Here is a 20,342-nt window from a genome sequence, read left to right as displayed (position 1 = left end):
ACGTTTTTGGGCAAACTGCACGTTATTTAAATCATCATAATGCACTTTAGGTGTTATTTTTCAATAATTATAACATTTTTATTTACAAAAACAATTAAACAATTAAAGTTCCTAGTACTTTTGTAACGTATGGTACTGTGTAAAACATTTTCCTCTATGAAGAGGGACCAAACAAAATTTACATAAGTATCTAGATTTGCTCCTTTTTCCATGGGCGTGAAACACGAGAAAACTCCTGAGCGGTACGAAATGTGTTAAGTCTACATAAATGAATCAAATTAATATGTTGTACGCCTTAAATGTACACAATGTTTTTTGTGAAGTATATTTCAGTAATTAAAAACTAAGAACTACTGGCATATTTTTGCATCAAGAAACAAGGACATTTTTATGGAGATGTAAGTAGATTATTCAGTGTAATGGATAGATCACAACACAAGTATAGATAACTTTTCAAACTACAGGACCTTACCTTGGATTTAGCTGCCTTAACAAGAATTTCATAATTTGATGGAGGAGGAGCGGGATGTTTTCGAAGCAGAGCATGTTCAGAAAACTCTTCATGAATTTTTTTTGCAACAGAGATATTGGCAAGTAACATAAATTCTTCAACCATGGAATTTGTTTCTCTGCCAATGCAAAAAAAATCATTAAATAAGGAAGGAGAATCTGAGACTTCTATATATCATATTTATTTACAGGATACCTTTTCTACCTACAAGATAATAGAAAAATTTCCTATATAAACATTCATATGTGTGTGCACATGTATATTTTTATAACTTAGGGCTCTTTCATTTCTCTCCTATTATGCTAATAATCTTTCACTATGCATCTACTGTGTAAGAAAATCTCGTGCTAGAGAAGACTTTACAAATTGCATTAAAACACAGAAGTTTTGCTAATTTTTATAAAATCTAAATCATAAACATTTTTACCTCCTTTTACTGAGCCCAAATTAAAATAGATTTTTATTTAACTATAAATTCATAAAAATAAAGTTTACTAAGAAAAATTAAAAGTTTGTCCTGCAAATTTTGGTTTAAAAATTTAAACTTTCACTGATAAATCAGCCAAATGAAGAGATCTTATTTATAATAACTACTCTAGATGCTTATTATGGGTCAGGCATTGTGCTATAAGTGCTATATGTATTGTGTCATATATATATGTGTGTATGTATATGTATGTGTGTGTGTATATATACACACACACACACATATGTATATAATTTATTCTTCTGCAGATAATAAGACTGAGTATTTTTCTCTGCTCAAGGTCAGAGTTATTAATAGTAACAGGATCCGCCCTAGGTGGTTTGGCTCAGTGATAGAGTGTTGGCCTGTAGACTAAAGGGTCCCAGGTTCAATTCTGGTCAAGGGCACATACTGGGGTAGTGGGCTCAATCCCCAGTAGGAGGCGTGGAGGAAGCAGCCAATGAATGATCCTCTCTCATCACTGATGTTTCTATCTCTCTCCCTCCTGCTCTGAAATCAGTAAAAATATATTAAAAAAAATAGTAACATGATCCAAATCCACATAACTTACATCAAAACTCTTAAGCAATCTGATATTGCCTTTTAATATAGTCAATGTCCACAATTTTAGTTCTAATGCTATGAGGCACATACTGATTCTAACTAACCAACAAGTATATTCCCATTTCAATTCTCAGTCATCTAAGAAAAGTATAAGTGCAAAATTAATTTCAGAATTACCTTATATAAGAGGCATGGAAAAGAGGCCTAATTCTGATTTAACCAACAATTTCCTTGCTTCCTAAATCTTAACTAAATCAATCCTATATAACAGTGATTCTCAACCTTCCTAATGCCACGACCCTTTAATACAGTTCCTCATGTTGTGGTGACCCCCAACCATAAAATTATTTTCGTTGCTGCTTCATAACTGTAATTTTGCTACTGTTATGACTCGTAATGTAAATATCTGATATACAGAATGTATTTTCATTGTTATAAATTGAACATAATTAAAGCATAGTGATTAATCACAAAAACAATATGTAATTACATGTGTTTTCCAATGGTCTTATGCAACCCCTGTGAAAAGGTCTTTCGACCCCCAAAGGGGTTGCGACCCACAGGTTGAGAACCGCTGCTATATAATAAAAGCGTAATATGCAAATCGACAAAACAACTGAATGACCAGTTGCTATGATGTGCACTGATCACCAGGGGGCAAACACTCAACACAGGAGCTACCCTCTGGTTGTCAGTCCACTCCCACAGGGGGAGTGCCGCTCAGCCAGAAGCTGGGCTGAAGGCTGGTGAGCACATTGGCGGTGGCGGGAGCCTCTCCCGCCTTAGCAGCAACGCTAAGGATGTCAGACTGTCAGTTGGACATCCCCCGAGGGCTCCAGGGCTGCAAAAGGCCCGGCTGAGGGACCCCTGACCCCCCGAGTGCACGAATGTTGTGCACTGGGCCTGTAGTAAAACAATAACAACAGTAGCTAAGTATAACATCTGAGCACTCTTGACAATACCTCTGAGTTATTAGTCTGAGGCACCGAGAGGTCAAGTAACTTGCCCAGCGTTGTACAGGCAATAGCGGCAGAAGCGGTATCCAACCCTCGGCAGTCTGGCTTCTAAGCCTTGTGACCACTATTCCATCCTACCACAGTATATTCTACACTAAATACTTAGGAAATTAATCAGAGCAATCCTCTTTTACTTACCATAACTATTACTAGTCAAATTCTAATTTGGTCTAAATTATGTTTTATTTACTAGCAAAGCAGACATTACATTTAAAATCAAAATCTTATCTAATGGCCATCAAAAAAAATGCATACCTAAGTTCCTTGGTCTGTAGATCTATAGGATCATGAGTTTCACTGTCCATGTGAAATCGAACTTCTGGAGAAGAAAGAGTCAAAGCCCTAAATAAAAATTAAAGAGGTGAATTACTTAAGTGAACCAATAACAGACTTAATTCTGGAAGTGATTCTTTTAAAACAGAAAATGATTATAGCAAGTATGCAAGTTATTCTTCTGAAGGATTTGGATCACCTGTTAAGTTTTACAGATCTACAATGCACTTAATAAGAAAGCATAATAGCAACACAATAAAATAAGAGTCCCTGTGCTTTTGAGGTTTTCCATATCTTCTTGTCCCCAAACTATGAGATTTCAGTTACATGGGTTTGTAATCACTTTTACAAATAAAGAAGGTTATTGGCAGCATATTATTTACCATGGAAAACCATATATTGGGGTGAGGGATGATGAAGAGAGGCAAGAGGGAAGCTGCTATGGGTAGATCACTGACATTAGAAGATCCACAGTTCAAAAGTATTTTCCCCATAAACTCAAACAATGGAGAAGAGACTGATAAACTACAACTACTAATATGTTACAATCACTGATGGCTATTAATATTTGAGTGCTATGTGTCAGATAACATTATGCTAAGTGCTCTACATGCTTGGTTCATTTAATGACTTGACAATTTCTCCTTTGAAGAGTAAATTCCCACAAGCCAGGTAAGTCTAATGTTTCTTTGCCCCTTGATACTACTTTCATCAGGTGAGCTACAAATCAATCTAAAACTGAGAATTTTAATGAGGCTGAGTTACCTTGTACAATCATGGAAAAGGGAAAAAATAGTAAGAGATGAGATCCAAATTCATTTTCTCCCTTAACTCCTCACTTTTACTAGAGGAACTAAAAAAGGAATACTACCAATGAAATCTCAACAAATATTCCTTTCTTGCCCTGCAGTATTTACAAGGTTCTTCATCAGATTTATTATGTGTTTATTAATATATCTTTACTCAAAAAAGCAAGGTATACCGATCATATTTTGATCACTTTTTTCTTCACAGACCACTATATAGGACATAACATTTATTCTTTTAGACATAATTTAAGATAAGACAGAACTTCTCCTTTAAGGCAAAGGATATGATTTTATTTTATAATGATTGTTTTATCAATTCTTCCTAAGACTGAGAAGATTCAATGACAGCTTCTATCAGTAATGACCTTCTATTTACAAAATTAAAGACCATTTATAACTTAAAAAATATCTTTTCTACCCTAATTTTAAGAAGCTATGTTACAATGCCAAATTTACATCTTACTTTAAAACCATGAAAATAGCCCTAGCTGGTTTGGCTCAGTGGATAGAGCATCGGCCTGCGGACTGAAGAATCCTAGGTTCTATTCCGGTCAAGGGCACATGCCTGGGTTGCGGGCTTGATCCCCAGTAGGGGGCCTGCAGGAGGCAGACAGTCAATGATTCTCTCTCATCATTGATGTTTCTCTCTCTCTCTCTCTCTCTCTCTCTCTCCCTTCCTCTCTGAAATCAATTAAAGATACATTTAAGAAAAATAAAAATGCCAAAAAAAAAACACCCCACCATGAAAATAGCCCCACCTGGTTTAGTTCAGTGGATAGAGCATTGGCCTGGGGAATGAAGGTTCCCAGGCTCAATTCTGGTCAAGGGCATGTGCCCCAGTTGGGGCTCGATCCCCAGTAGGGGATGTGCAGGAAGCAACCGATCAATGATTCTCTCATCTTTGATGTTTCTATCTCTTCCTTACTCTCTGATATAAACAAAAATATATATTTTTTAAAAAGGTAGGTAGATGTACATGTGTCTACATCAAGCATGTCAAACTCAAAGGCTAACAGAGGTCAAATAAACGAGGCATGTGGCCGTGGGCCGCCAGTTTGATATGCTTGCTCTACATAATAGACCTTATTCATCCTATTAAATAAATAATCATTATCCATGATAAGACACTTTAAAGAGTTCGAAAGTTATCTTAACAAGATAAATGAATTAAGAACTATATTAGTAGATAATTTTGAAATGTACCCTTTTTCGATTCTTCTTTTTTTCAAAATTTTAGCTAATTTATTTAGTCCACGGAGACTAATGGTAATGTCATCATTCATGGTTGCTGAATCAATTCTCATTTGAGCTTCAGCATATGTAAGGGAAGCCTAAAGAAGAAACCATATGTTAATATAACCCTTTCAAATTATAAAAACTACTTTACTACATTTCTTATATTTCCAATACATAAAATCCATGCTTTTGAAAAAACTAAATATCATTAACAAAAGAGACATTCCTAGGTGTAATATTTATACTCCACAACTGATTTCTGGTTCATTAACTTATCTGATGCATTATGCTACATAAGCAAACTTAAGTTAAAGTAATATGGCAGTATTGTTAGTATATAAATTTCTTAAACTCATCTTACTTTCATATAAATAATGTATAAATACTCAGATAAGGTGAAAATAAGAAGATCTGATTATTCTCTGATAATAACTGTAGAGTGAAATACTTTCTACAAGATATTAATCCCCTACACAATGGCGAACAAATAAAGAAAACTTTATTAAGTGCATCGGGCCTCTAGTTTAAATATAAAATCTAGGAAGGTTTAAATCATTCACATAGCACTGTCAGTTTAACACAGCTTTCTTTCCATCTGCTAGTTCACCATAACAGAAAGAATGTTGTTAAAGGCAGAGAAAAAGCAGGTAAATTTTAGAAATGGAACATTGGAAGGAAAGGAGTTTGGAAAACTTAGGGGAAGACTCAGGGTAAAATAAAAATAAAGGGAATTGGGGAGAAGTACAAAAAAAGGAAAAAGATGAGGAAGACATTCTGTCTGAACACAAATCTCAGGCTAGGTCTGCTGCAACCCAACACTGATTTGTAAGATAATTTCTATGAATAAATATGAAGATAGTATACAGGCCAACTTTGAAAATGCTAACCAGTCACGAGTTGGGACTGCTTCAGATAATGAATGGGATTCCTGAATCAGGGCAAAACCACCTATTTGGTCTTTTTAACACATTGCAGACGGATCATGAGAATTCTCGCTTCGTATTACACAGTGTTTTACAGAGTATCATACTTTAAAAAGATATTAGCTTGTAATAACATGTAATAAATAACTTCAAAATGCAATGGGTATTTAATTTTAAAGCGTGCCTTTAACATTTATGTAAATGTTTTTTGTACTCGTTCAATAGAAACTTATCTGGCCACTGGGTAAAGCTAGCAATAAAACTACTGGTCCACAATATGTTAAGTATACAGGCTTTCAGTGTCTGAATACAGGAAAGTCTATATATATAAAAGGCTAACATGCAAAGTGTCCCCTCGGGAGTTTGACCAGGAGACCAGGGGTTCAATTGCTTGCTATGATGTGCACTGACTACCAGGGGGTTGTGTGGAACAAAGGAAGGCCCTGATCGGCCCTGATCGCCTGCCAGGCCTAGGGATCCTACCTGTGCATGAATTTTATACACCGGGCCTCTACTGGCTACATAAACTCATTTCTAAATAACATCAAGAATTAAGCTGGTAACTTCAAAAATCTAGATTTTGTTGTAACACTGGGGAAAAAATTCTTAACTATTCTTAAGCCTAAGCTTTTTCAAAACATTCTAGAACACTGTCAAAAGTATCAAAGATTGTAAACAACAAATATTAACCATGAAACTAACCTTTGAATTAATGGCACTTTTGGTAAACCTCGTTTTTAAGATTTCAGCATTGTGATTCATTTCCCAAATACATGAAAATGCCAGCCTATGGGGGGAAATAGACAATAATTGTTCATGGGAATCAGTTAAAATAGTAACTACTATATTCTTATGAAAAAACAAGCATAAATACCTGTCAACATTACATCTTAAGGAGCATAAGTTAGAACTAAGCAACTCTGGAACCATGTCAATCCTCTGGAACAGATAAAAGAGAGTTGCAGATTACTTAGCTATTTCCATACATTTTTTTTATTTGAGGTTCTATTCTCAAGTAGCATTAATTTAATAAGAAAGGAGGAATATTCTGGTCTCTGTGAATAGAATTAAGAAAACATGAAATAAAAAGTCTATTTCTAGAAAAGTACTTACAAAAAATTGTTATAAAATGAAAGCAACGAAAGGAAAGTGGACTTCATATCAGTGGATCTAAGGATAAGTCCTCTACACTAAACACCTACTTGTCCTCTGAGAGTCTGAAATCTCTAGTCAGGATATGAAGTGTATACTAGATAACTGACACAAGACCTGCTAGCTCTATGACTGGACCTTTCTCCAAGGCTTTCCACAAACGATATGGTGTTTTTAAAATACTAAAAAAGATGACACTAAATTTTTATGTAAAAAAACTACATAGAACTTTGACAATGAATTCGTAACAGACTAAGTTTAATTTTCCCCTCTACTATCACAATTTTTCTCTGTAACTTTATGAGACTATACATAAAGAAGAATAAACAGCAAACTGTGACAGAGTAAATTCATTACTTAACTTTATAAAAAACAAAAAGTACATTTTTTTTTTAATAATGCTTTTTATTACGTTATTTTTTATTTTTTTTTATTTATTTATTTTTTTTTTTATTGCTTAAAGTATTACAAAGGGTATTACATATGTGTCCATTTTATCCCCCCGCCCTAGACAGTCCCCTAGCCTCCCCTATCCCCCAATGTCTTATGTCCACTGGTTATGCTTCTATGCATGCATACAAGTCCTTTAGTTGATCTCTTACCCCCCTACCTCCTGCCCCGCAACCCTCCCCGGCCTTCCTGCTGCAGTTTGACAATCTGTTTGAGGCAGCTCTGCCTCTGTATCTATTATTGTTCAAAAGTTTATAATGGTCTCTATTATCCATGAATGAGTGAGATCATGTGGTATTTTTCCTTCATTGACTGGCTTATTTCACTTAGCATAATGCTCTCCAGTTCCATCCATGATGTTGCAAATGGTAAGAGTTCCTTCCTTTTTAGAGCAGCATAGTATTCCATCGTGTAGATGTACCACAGTTTTCTAATCCATTCATCTACTGATGGGCACTTAGGCTGTTTCCAGATCTTAGCTATGGTGAATTGTGCTGCTATGAACATAGGGGTGCATATATCCTTTCTGATTGGTGTTTCTGGTTTCTTGGGATATATTCCTAGAAGTGGGATCACAGGGTCAAATGGGAGTTCCATTTTCAGTTTTTTAAGGAAACTCCATACTGTCTTCCATAGTGGCTGCACCAGTCTGCATTCCCACCAGCAGTGCACAAGTGTTCCTTTTTCTCCACATCCTCTCCAGCACTTGTCGTTTCCTGATTTGTTGATGATAGCCAGTCTGACAGGTGTGAGATGGTACCTCATTGTTGTTTTGATTTGCATCTCTCGGATGATTAGTGACTTTGAGCATGTTTTCATATGTCTCTTGGCTTTCTGAATGTCCTCTTTTGAAAGGTGTCTATTTAGGTCCTTTGCCCATTTTTTGATTGGATTGTTTAGCTTCCTTTTGTTAAGTTGTATGAGTTCCCTATAAATTTTGGAGATTAGGCCCTTATCGGATATGACATTGGCAAATATGTTTTCCCACACAGTGGGTTTTCTCGTTGTTTTGTTGATGGTTTCTTTTGCTGTGCAGAAGCTTTTTATTTTGATGTAGTCCCATTTGTTCATTTTCTCTTTAGTTTCAAGTGCCCTAGGAGCTGTATCAGTGAAGAAATTGCTTCGGCATATGTCTGAGATTTTGTTGCCTTTGGATTCTTCTAGAATTTTTATAGTTTCCTGTCGTACATTTAAGTCCTTTATCCATTTTGAGTTTATTTTTGTGTATGGTGTAAGTTGGTGGTCTAGTTTCATTTTCTTGCATATATCTGTCCAATTTTCCCAGCACCATTTATTGAAGAGACTATCTTGGCTCCATTGTATGTTCTTGCCTCCTTTGTCAAATATTAATTGAGCATATTGGTTCGGGCCGATTTCTGGGCTCTCTATTCTATTCCATTGATCTATATGCCTATTCTTGTGCCAGTACCAGGCAGTTTTGAGAACAGTGGCTTTGTAATACATCTTGATATCTGGTATTGAGATCCCACCTACTTTGGTCTTTTTCAGGATTGCTGCAGCTATTCGAGGTCTTTTTTTATTCCAGATGAATTTTTGGAGAGTTCGTTCTAGATCTCTGAAGTATGCCGTTGGTATTTTAATGGGAAGTGCGTTGAATTTATAGATTGCTTTGGGTAGTATGGACATTTTAATGATGTTGATTCTGCCAATCCATGAACACGGTATGTTCTTCCATCTGTTTATGTCTTCCTCTATATCTTTTTTCAACGTCCTGTAGTTTTCTGAGTAGAGGTCTTTTACCTCTTTAGTTAAGTTTATTCCTAGGTAGCTTAATTTTTTTGGTGCGATGGTAAACGGGATTGTTTTTATAATCTCTCTTTCTGAAAGTTCACTATTGGTGTATAGAAATGCCTCGGATTTCTTGGGGTTAATTTTGTATCCTGCTACATTGCCAAATTCATGTATTAAGTCCAGTAGCTTTTTGATGGAGTCTCTAGGGTTTTGTATGTATAATATCATGTCGTCTGCAAATAAGGACAGTTTTACTTCCTCTTTTCCAATTTGGATGCCTTTTATTTCTTCTTCTTGCCGAATTGCAATGGCTAACACTTCCAGTACTATGTTGAACAGGAGTGGTGAGAGGGGGCATCCCTGTCTTGTTCCTGTTCTTAGGGGAAATGGTGTTAGTTTTTGTCCATTGAGTATGATGTTGGCTGTGGGCCTGTCATATATGGCTTTTATTATGTTGAGGTATGATCCTTCTACTCCCACCTTGCTGAGAGCTTTTATCAAAAATGGGTGTTGAATTTTGTCAAATGCTTTTTCTGCATCAATTGATATGACCATGTGGTTTTTTTCTTTCAATTTGTTTATGTGATGTATCACGTTTATTGATTTGCGGATATTGTACCATCCTTGCATCCCTGGGATAAATCCTACTTGGTCATGGTGTATGATCTTTCTGATGTACTGCTGGATCCGATTTGCTAAGATTTTGTTGAGGATTTTGGCATCTATGTTCATGAGGGATATTGGCCTGTAATTCTCTTTCATTGTGTTGTCTTTACCTGGTTTTGGTATTAGGGTGATGCTGGCTTCATAGAATGAGCTTGGAAGTGTTCCTTCCTCTTGAATTTTTTGTAGTAGTCTGAGGAGGATAGGTTTTAGTTCTTCCTTGAATGTTTGGTAAAACTCCCCTGTGAAGCCGTCTGGTCCTGGGCTTTTGTTTGCTGGAAGCTTTTTGATGACTGCTTCAATTTCTTCCATAGTTATTGGCCTGTTGAGATTTTTAGATTCTTCCTGATTGAGTTTTGGAATGTTGTATTTTTCTAGGAATTTGTCCATTTCCTCCAGGTTGTTTAGTTTGTTGGAGTAGAGCTGTCCATAGTATTTTTTAACAATCATTTGTATTTCTGTGGGGTCTGTTGTTATTTCGCCTCTATCGTTTCTGATTTTATTTATTTGGGTCCTCTCTCTTTGCTTCTTGGTGAGTCTGGCTAGAGGTTTGTCAATCTTGTTTATCCTTTCAAAGAACCAGCTCTTGGTTTCATTGATTTTCTGTATTGTTTTTTTGGTCTCTATGTCATTTATTTCTGCTCTAATCTTTATTATCTCCTTCCTTCTGCTCACTCTGGGGTTTTCTTGTTGCTCTCTTTCTAATTCTTTGAGTTGTAGAGTTAGCTGATTTACTACCATTTTTTCTTGTTTGCTGAGATAGGCCTGTAGAGCTATAAACTTCCCTCTCAGGACTGCTTTCATTGTGTCCCATAGGTTTTGGATTGTTGTGTTTTCATTGTCATTAGTTTCCAGGATGTTTCGAATTTCTTCTTTGATTTCATTGGTAACCCAATCAATATTTAATAGTATGCTATTCAGCTTCCAGGTGTTTGAGTATTTTGGGTTGTTTTTATTGTAGTTTATTTCTAATATTATGCCATCGTGGTCTGCGAAGACGCTTTTTATGATTTCAATTTTCTTGAATTTGGGGATACTTTGCTTGTGACCCAATATATGGTCTATTTTTGAATATGTCCTATGAGCATTTGAGTAGAATGTATATTCCCTGGCTTTCGGGTGAAGTGTTCTGAAGATGTCTACTAAGTCCATCTGATCTAGTGAGTCATTTAGGATTGCTGTATCTTTGCTGATTATTTGTCTAGAGGACTTATCCAGTGCTGTCAGTGGTGTATTAAAGTCCCCTACTATGATTGTATTGTTGTCGATGTCTCCTTTGATATCTTCCAGGAGTTTTTTTATGAATTTGGGTGCTCCTGCATTGGGTGCATATATGTTTACCAGGATTATATCTTCTTGTTGTATTGATCCCTTTAGTATTATGAAGTGGCCTTCCTTATCTCTTGTTATGGCCTTCACTTTGAGGTCTATTTTGTCCGATATAAGTATTGCTACCCCAGCTTTCTTTTCCTTTCCATTTGCCTGAAAGATATTTTTCCATCCTTTCACTTTCAGTCTGTGTGAGTCCCTTCTAATGAGGTGGGTTTCTTGTAGACAGCAGATGTATGGGTCATGTTTTTTTATCCATTCAGCCACTCGATGTCTTTTGTTTGGAGCATTTAGTCCGTTTACGTTTAAAGTTATTATTGAAAGGTAGTTGTTTGTAGGCATTTCTGTGTTTGTGTGGCTGTTTTCTTTCTGAGCTTTTTATTTCTTATTTTTATACCAGTCCCTTTAGCATTCCTTGCATTGCTGGCTTGGTGGTGATAAACTCCCTTAGCCTTTTTTTGTCTGTGAAGCTTCTTATTTCCCCTTCAAGTTTGAATGATAGCCTTGCTGGATAGAGTATTCTTGGATTCAGTCCTTTGCTTTGCATCACTTTGTAAATTTCCGTCCATTCTTTTCTGGCCTGATGTGTTTCTGTTGAGAAATCATTTGACAATCTAATGGGAGATCCCTTGTATGTAACTTTCCGTCTCTCTCTTGCAGCCTGTAAGATTCTCTCTTTGTCCTGAACATTTGCCATGGTAATTATGATGTGTCTTGGTGTGGGTCTTTTTGGGTTCACCTTGTTTGGGACTCTCTGGGCTTGTGTGACTCAAAAAGTACATTTTAATTAGTTACCCATAAATAGTATAAGTTAAATGCTACTGAATAATTCTATCAGCTATACATACCTGATATTTGGACCACTCAATAACAAAAAACACTGCAATATTTTCATTGATTTAAGGTTACCTTATTCTATATATTATTAGTCTTTTAGCTAATTCATGTACTATTCCAAACTTCGACTATTCAAGAATTCACAAGTGCACATGGTCCCTATGAACTAACTGGACAATTACTGTAATAGTTATTCATCAAATTTCGCTAAATACTGAGGCTGTCTTTTCCTAAGCAAACACCTCAGATGATTTTATTATTAAGAATGAAACATGCCTGGCTGGTGCAGCTCAGTGGTTGAGCATCAACCTATGAAACAGAGGTCACAGTTTGATTCCCGGTCAGGGCACATGCCCGGTTGCAGGCTTGATTCCCAGTAGGGGATGTGCAGGAGGCAACTGATCAATGATTCTCTCTCATCACTGATGTTCCTATCTCTCTCCCTCTTTCTTCCTCCCTGAAATCAATACCAAGAAAAGAAAAAAAAAAGAAAAAAAGAAACAGATGATGTTACCTTTTCACAAAGATACACAGTTGTTCCCCTTCTGGCTGATTCCTGATCCAAAGCATTTCCTGGCCTAATAAAATGGCTAACATCAGCAATATGAACACCAACCTTAAAAAGATAAAAATAAAAAGATATCAACATGTTTAATTGGATAGAGTTTTAATAAATTTAGTTAAATTGAAAAAAGACTGTCACATTCACCATTTCAATTTTTAAAACATGCCCATTAGTCTCTGCAGCTACAACCAACTATACTTGGCACTAATAATTCACAAATAAATTCTACAATGGGTGAAAAGAAAATGAACTGAAAAACAAAACTATATTTAATTAAGAATGTAATTACAAAATGAATACCTCCAAATTTCCATTTTCAAGCTCTCTACAATGCAGAGCATCATCTATATCAGTACATCCTGGTGGGTCCACACTACAAACACATAGATGTCTCAGGTCTTCGCGGTTTTTCATGTCCTACAAGATGCCACATGATTAAGAAATAAAAACTGTTTTGGTAGTACAAATGCAGCACAGCTCTTATGAAATCAACATTATACAGGGGGACACCCTGAATTTAAAACAAACAAACAAAACAACAACTTCATCTTATGACTTAATGATTACCAGACATGATTTGCAACTTGTGGTTTCCTTGCCTTTGAAAAATTTGATATAAGGTAGTGTGGGTCCTCTAGAAAAATTATCTTTTAGTAAAGCAAGTGATTTCTGTAATAGCTAAGAGACCTTTAACTAACTAAATGTGGGGGAGGGGGAAATCACAGTTTCTGCATATTTAAAACCACATACAGAATTCAAACAAAATTAAACCAGATATAGTCATTTATAAAATCACTAAGAATTCTTATCAACTTACGCTTTCAGTAATGCTCCAGGGCATCTTTGGTAGAAAGCTAAGGACAGCCTGTGAAAAAGGCTGGTGGGGAACATCATGCTCAAGTAACAAAACTTCTGTTTCAGTCTCTTTATCTCCAACTTCACCTAAATTTTTCACAAAGTGTCCCTAAAACCAAAAGTTATTATTAGAAAGGTATATTTTATCACTTTTTATTAGGTAATTTATATTTTATTATCACACGGAGCTCTTGAGTATTTATATGTAACCTTAATATTTCTAAATGTACCCATAACTACTTCTTAGAAATGACTCCTTGGTAAATTAAAGCCGATAAAGATGACAATTCTCAAGTGTTTATGATGAAGACTTTAGTGACGGCCTAGATTATTTCCTATAATCATTCAAGTTTAAAATGTGCTTCAAATATAGTAGCTTTAAAATCTGTTTATTGGCATCTACGTAGGTCTTAAACACCATTTTTGTAGTCACTATCAAAAGTTATTTGTTTGAAAAATTGAGTAAAAGTAACCAAATGATTTACATTGGAATTTCATAAGATTAATTTTCAAATTGGATGCACTACTTATCAAGTAATTTTGTGAAATATCCCTAAATTTAAGTATGAAGTTTACAAACAAGCATATTCTAGTTTCACGAAGTGAATCAATTTTATTCCCAAATTTTAAATAAATTACTCTAAAATAAAATTACTCATTCAAACTTACATTCGGATATCTGGAATTTCTGGGCCATCCATCAATAGCAACGATAATTCTCCGTCCTTCCAATGCAGATGCCTGTCTGGTTTCTATCCGAATTCGAGGAATTCTCTTCTCCGCAGGTGTAAAGAGGTGTCTTCTTGACTAGAGAAAATTAGAAAAAAAATATTTCACATACACACAGAAAGTCACAGGATGAAGGCTCTAAGTTCTATTAAATTATATCATTTTTTATTACATTGCAATATACTCTCTACTCACCTCCTTAATATCAGACTTGGAAAGCATGCCACAATATGGTCTCCAATTCCTTTTTATTATTCCTACAACTCTACCTGTAGGTTTTAACATTTTTTCATTTACAGCAGTCTTCAGCTGGGATTTAAAAATAAAAATCTTGTTATTTTTCTTTTAAGTACAATGACACAATTTCCCTTCATAATTAAAATACAAATGTGGATACTAATATTTTCAGGCCCTAAATTATGTCATAAAAATACAGAATCTTGATGTTTCAAAATTCTAGGCAATGGCATGCCAAACCAAAGCATGGACATTTTCCATAATAATAAGGGACTACAAAGAGATAACTGAAAAAAATTAATATAACTGAATAAGTATGTCAGAATTCAACTCTTTTTCAATTTTAATATCATGATTTACTAACACATACAGAGGTCTGGGATTTAATAGACTAGGATTTTAGTAGTAGTATGCACTAATTAGCTGCCTGGCATTTATTAAATCCTTAAAAAAAGAGATATATCTTTAATGGTTCTTTTTTTATCCAAAATAAAAATCCAAAGGATATTTATTAGAAACAGCAAGAGAACCTTACGGTACTTCACTTCTAAACACTCTTTTTTGGCCTAGACTCTACAGGCACAATGTCATAGTAAGACTCCAGAATGTAATTCATGGAAAAAGAACCACTAATGTATGAATAATTACATTATTCCTGTTAATTCTAAAATAGGGAAATAAACTGATCATATCAGGTAAACTTTGGCTCCTAAGAACAACCGAAAGTATTCTCTTTCATAATAAATATGGTAATGGAGAAGGGCTTATTAAACAGACCCAAATATAAAGGCCCAGTAGAACATCTATTATACTAAGGGAATTTTAACATTACATAAAAGCATTTCAGAAAATTTTAATTTTATTTACTTAAAACTCACTGGTTCCAGTTTCATACTCAAGTTAACAGTCTTTTTGTACTTAAACCTGTTTACTTGAGCCAATTCAGATATTCATTTAAAAGAAGACTACTGAAATAGAGGGAAAAAAAATCAACTCTGTGTAGAACTATAATTTTGTTCAATAAATCTGAAAGCAATGAGATTTGTGTAATATTCTCCAAAAGTAACACACTGACTTAATTATACAAAAATTACACAGACAAAAATTAAAACTTGCTTGGTTTCATACAATGCGTTCTGTTTCCTCTTCTTTCTCCACATCATCTTCATTTTGACCTTCATCTTGTAAAACCACAGAAGATGGTGCTACCCACTGATTTTTGGGGAGAAGCTCCACAGCCACAATGTCTTCATGAATAGCTCGATTTAAATTTTTAAGCCCTTGTAAGATTATCTGTAAAACAGTAAATGGCATGTGTCCAGATATTCTAATGGTAATAATTGGAAGGTTACCTGAAAGAAGTTTAGATATACTCTGAATGTCGCTATGTATTTCTATTTGTCCTCCTTTATATTTTTCTTCCTTATCGTGTCCTTTTACTACACCCTCTTAATTTCTCAATATCAAGTAGAAAAAAACATGGTCAGAAAACATGGGTTGTGTTCATGGCTCTGCCATAACTCTTACATTAGTATCAAGAGACCTTAGGGAAATTTCTTAACCTCTGTAAACCTCAGGGTCCCGACTGGTGAAACACAAAGAGTACCACTTTTATAGGCTGGGTTGAAGATTAAATGAAATGCAGCATGCAAAGCAGTTAGCAGAGTATATGGCAAACAGTAAGTATCCCAAAATAATTGCTATCCACTTTAAAGTATGTAGTCTTCTGAAGCAATTACATGTTATGTAAATAGTATTCCCCATAACTGGTCTTAATATATAAAAAAGAGGTATCCTATTCATTAATATTTGATTGACTAAACAATAAAAGTAGGGTAATAGAAATTATTTTCTTCAATAAGTAGTTTTCTAAAAAAGTGATTAATTCTAGTATCTATACCTCCCACAAACTGCTTTCAAGCTGATAAACTGGGAGTACAAAGCAAATTTAAATTCTGATATAAAATTTTAAACACTTAAAAAAGAAAATAATGAACAAAAGGTATTTTAGTATATAAGGAATATATTTACACACTTGCCTCTTTATTTTCTTCAGCATCTCCATGAACCCATACTGTAGCTTCTAAGTAATTTTCCCTGCTGGCTCTAAATGTTCCTTGAAGGTATGTACCAGATTTTATGCCTTGTTGTAACTTACTTAAGGGAAGGTGCTCTGAAAATATTATTTTTCCACTTTCTATTTCATTCTGTGAAATAAGCAAACCAAAAAATGCAGTTAATATGTAAGTCTTCTGTACACTAAATATATAACTATTATCATTATCAAGTAATTTCTTTTAAATACCTTCCACATCATGGTATATACAACTCCATGAATAAGAGAATATAATATAGCACAGTGACAGAAAAAAATGCTTTCAGTTCATAGGCAACTTACAAAATATTTCAATTTCATTACATTTAAGGCTTTTATCCACAGATGTAGGTCACTAAGAGACCACTGCCCAGTACAGGCCTCCCAAAACAAAGGTGTGAATACTTAAGTGGGTGGGTAGATATGTAGAGGCTAAATTGAACCCTCAATTTCATGAAAAGGCTTTGGCTATTAAAGCATAAGAAAAATACTATTACATCCAAAATCCTAACTGCATGGCTCCTTTCATTTCCTTCTCTATTTCCCACAATTTTTCACCTTCCAAGGAAAATACGTTATACCTTCTCCTTTTTTGCTTACCTAACTTCCTCATCTTCCTTCCCCACTCTCAGATGGGGGACCTCAATATTAATACTTAGACTCAGAAGCAGTCAGTAGAGACCTACTTCATCTTCCTACTACTGAATCTGCCTATATACTTGCATCAACACCAAAATCTCAGCTTTCTCTCCTGTATCAATAAATACAGTATTTCTTCTGTTCTTTCATTTTTTAAAACATTTTTTACTGATTTTTTTCTTGAGAGAGGAAAAGAGAAACATCGATGTGAGAGCAAAACATCAATCGGCTGTCTCCTGTATGCCCCACAACCTGGCATGTGCCCTGACCAGGAGTTGAAACGGCAACCTTTTGGTGCATGGGATGACACCCAAAGAACTGAACCACACTGACTGTTTCTGTTCTTTCATTGAACACTACAAACCATCTACTCTCTTTTTTTTAAAATATATTTTATTGATTTTTTTACAGAGAGGAAGGGAGAGGGATAGAGAGTCAGAAACATCAACGAGAGAGAAACAATCTATCAGCTGCCTCCTGCACACCCACTACTGGGGATATGGCCGAAACCAAGATACATGCCCTTGACCAGAATCGAAACTGGGATCCTACAGTCCGCAGGACGACACTCTATCCACTGAGCCAAACCGGTGAGAGCCCATCTACTCTCTTCTACTCAAGAACTTAGTCTTTTAATATCTTCTGCCTTTAGAATCAAACATTTTCACCATCATATAAACATAAGATAATCCATTAAAAATAAATAGCCAGGCTAGTGTGTCTCAATGGCTGAGCATCAACCTGTGAACCAGGAGGTCATGGTTCAATTCCTGATCAGAGCCAAGGCTGTGAGCTCGATCCCCAGTAGGGGGTGTACAGGAGGCAGTTAATCAATTATTCTCATTGATGTTTCTATCTCCCTCTCACTTCCTCTCTCTGAAATCAATAAAAACATATTAATACATACATACATACATACATACATACATACATAAAATTTTGGTCTCCTTCCAGATACTGGCCTGATCATCTGTTCAATTCATACCAAAATACTACAACAGTATTCTCTAGAATAGCTGTGTACCCACTTACTTACCTGCACTTTCTCCCAAATCCACTTTAATCAAGTGTCATCCTCAGTCAACTGAAACCAAATTGCCAAGGTCACTCGTATATGATCTTAGCAATGTAAATGCTCTGTTCTCAGTCCTATGAAATTTTTTTAAAAAGATCTTTCCTTCCCCAAGACACATCAGCATCCAAATCATCATTCCTTTGGTTTCTGTCCTACTTCACTGATTCATTTCTTCTGTCAATTCTTCTGTTCCTGATCTCTAAATGTTGTCGTATGCCAAGGCTCAGCAATAGGCCCTTTTCTTTCTTTATCTACATTTATTCCCTTATTGCCTCCCGTCTTTAAAAAAAAACACAACACAACCATAAAAGACCCCTCTTGATCCCGCTTGCTCTGCAAATACCATACTGCTCTCCTTCGATTACAGCACTGAAAGTGTTACAATACTGTTATTTCTCTTTTCCCATTTTTCCGCCTATACTAGTCAGACTTCTGCCTCCCACCCATCAAAACTACTCTGGAAAGGTCCTCCAAACTGTCATAATGCTAAATCCAATCATCAGTTCTCATTAATTTATCAGCAACATTTGACACAGATGATCACTCCCTTGTCCTTGAAACATTTTCTGTACTCAGCTTCCATGGATTTCACTCACCTGGTTTTCCTCTTATATTGTTTTTGCTGGTTTGGGTCTCATGTTTCTGACTTCTAAATATTAGAGTGCCAAAGAACTCAGTGCTTGGGCCTCTTCTCTTTTCTATCCATACTTATTCCCCTAGATCAGAGCTAAGCAAACTAAGTTCATGCATCAAATAGTTTTATTGGAGCACATCAATACTCCATTATTTATCTACTAGAGGCCTGTTGCACGAAAAGATTCATGCAATAGGCCTTCCCTTCCCCTGGCTGCTGGCACTGATTTTCCTCCGGCACCCGGGACCCAGGCCTTCGTTCTGGCAGGAGCCGCCTTCAGTCTTCGCTGCTCCAGCCGGAGCCACCTTCAAGCCTTTGCTGCTCTGGCCGGAGCCACCTTCAAGCCTTTGCTGCTCTGGCCAGAGCCACCTTCAAGCCTTTGCTGCTCTGGCCAGAGCCACCTTCAGTCTTCGCTCCGCCGCTTCGCGCCTACGTATACAAATTAACCACCATCTTTGTTGGCGGTTAATTTGCATATTGCTCTGATTAACCTATTGTGGGCGTAGCTAAGGCACGGTCAATTTGCATTTTGTCTATTATTAAATAGGATGGTTGATGGCTGTTTCTGCACTACAATAGTGTAAGTTGAGTACTTGCAACAGAGATCATTGCTTGCAAAGCTATAAAAAAAATACTATTTATCCTTTACAAAAAAAGTTTGCCTGGGAGAAAATATTTGCATATCCATGATAAAGAAATTGTACCCAAAGTATGTAAAGAACCCTTACAACTCAATAAAAAGACAAATAACCCAACTATAAAATGGGCAAAGGATTTTAAAAAACATTTTCTCAAAAAGACACTCATATACACTCATGTACACATAGGCACGCCAACAAGGTCATGAAAAAATGCTCATCACCAATCATTAGGAAAATGCAATCAAAACCCAATTAGGTATCACTTCAAACCCATTAGAATGGCTATAATAAAAAAGACAATAACGTATTGGTGAGAAAATGGATAAATTGGAACCCTCATACATTGCTTTGGGAATGCACTTTGGAAAACACAAATATATCTGAAATACTTGAAAAGCAGTTTGGCAGTCCATCAGAAAGTTAAACATAAAATTATCCTATGACCCAGCAAACCCACTTGTATATATCGAAGAGAAATGAAAACACATATCCATACAAAAACTTAAATGTTCATAGCAGCATCCTAAATTAATAGCCAGTGAGTGAAAATAACTAAAATACCAGTATCTATCAACTGGAAAATGGATAAATAAAATGTTATTTGGCAATAAAAATAAATTAAGTATTGATATATGCTATAAGAGGAGAAAACTGAAAATATTAGGCTAAGAGAAAAAAAGCCAGTCACTAAAGACCACATACTGCATTATTTCATTTATGTGAAATGTCCAGAATAGATAAAGTTATAGACAGAAAAATCAGTGGTTGCTTCGGGCTGGAGCAACAGCATTTCAGGAAGAGATTGGAATAGAGTGGTAATGGGTATGGAGTTTCTTTGACAGGGGAAGAAAACATTCTAAAATTAGATTGTGGTGATGGTTACAGAATTTT

The 20,342-nt window shown here is 35.6% G+C and overlaps 1 protein-coding gene across 4 annotated transcripts in view; it reads right to left on the bottom strand.

The window, feature by feature from the left end:
- DIS3 (DIS3 homolog, exosome endoribonuclease and 3'-5' exoribonuclease) overlaps positions 1-20,342 on the bottom strand; it is a 37,575-nt gene that overhangs the window by 9,421 nt on the left and 7,812 nt on the right. For all 4 annotated transcript variants that reach the window (XM_036301807.1, XM_036301806.1, XM_036301808.1 and 1 more), the window contains 12 exons: positions 16,407-16,574; positions 15,496-15,660; positions 14,326-14,439; positions 14,071-14,208; positions 13,364-13,510; positions 12,847-12,963; positions 12,496-12,597; positions 6,673-6,737; positions 6,501-6,585; positions 4,843-4,970; positions 2,813-2,899; positions 473-629 (listed from right to left, as the gene is read on the bottom strand). In XM_036301807.1, coding sequence (XP_036157700.1) covers positions 473-629; positions 2,813-2,899; positions 4,843-4,970; positions 6,501-6,585; positions 6,673-6,737; positions 12,496-12,597; positions 12,847-12,963; positions 13,364-13,510; positions 14,071-14,208; positions 14,326-14,439; positions 15,496-15,660; positions 16,407-16,574 — 1,473 coding nt within the window. The remainder of the gene's footprint in view (positions 1-472; positions 630-2,812; positions 2,900-4,842; positions 4,971-6,500; positions 6,586-6,672; positions 6,738-12,495; positions 12,598-12,846; positions 12,964-13,363; positions 13,511-14,070; positions 14,209-14,325; positions 14,440-15,495; positions 15,661-16,406; positions 16,575-20,342) is intronic.

The sequence above is a fragment of the Myotis myotis genome, unplaced genomic scaffold, assembly GCF_014108235.1.
Source record: "Myotis myotis isolate mMyoMyo1 unplaced genomic scaffold, mMyoMyo1.p scaffold_m19_p_3, whole genome shotgun sequence".
In the NCBI taxonomy this organism is placed as follows: Eukaryota; Metazoa; Chordata; class Mammalia; order Chiroptera; family Vespertilionidae; genus Myotis; species Myotis myotis.
This window is presented reverse-complemented; position numbering and strand designations above follow the sequence as displayed.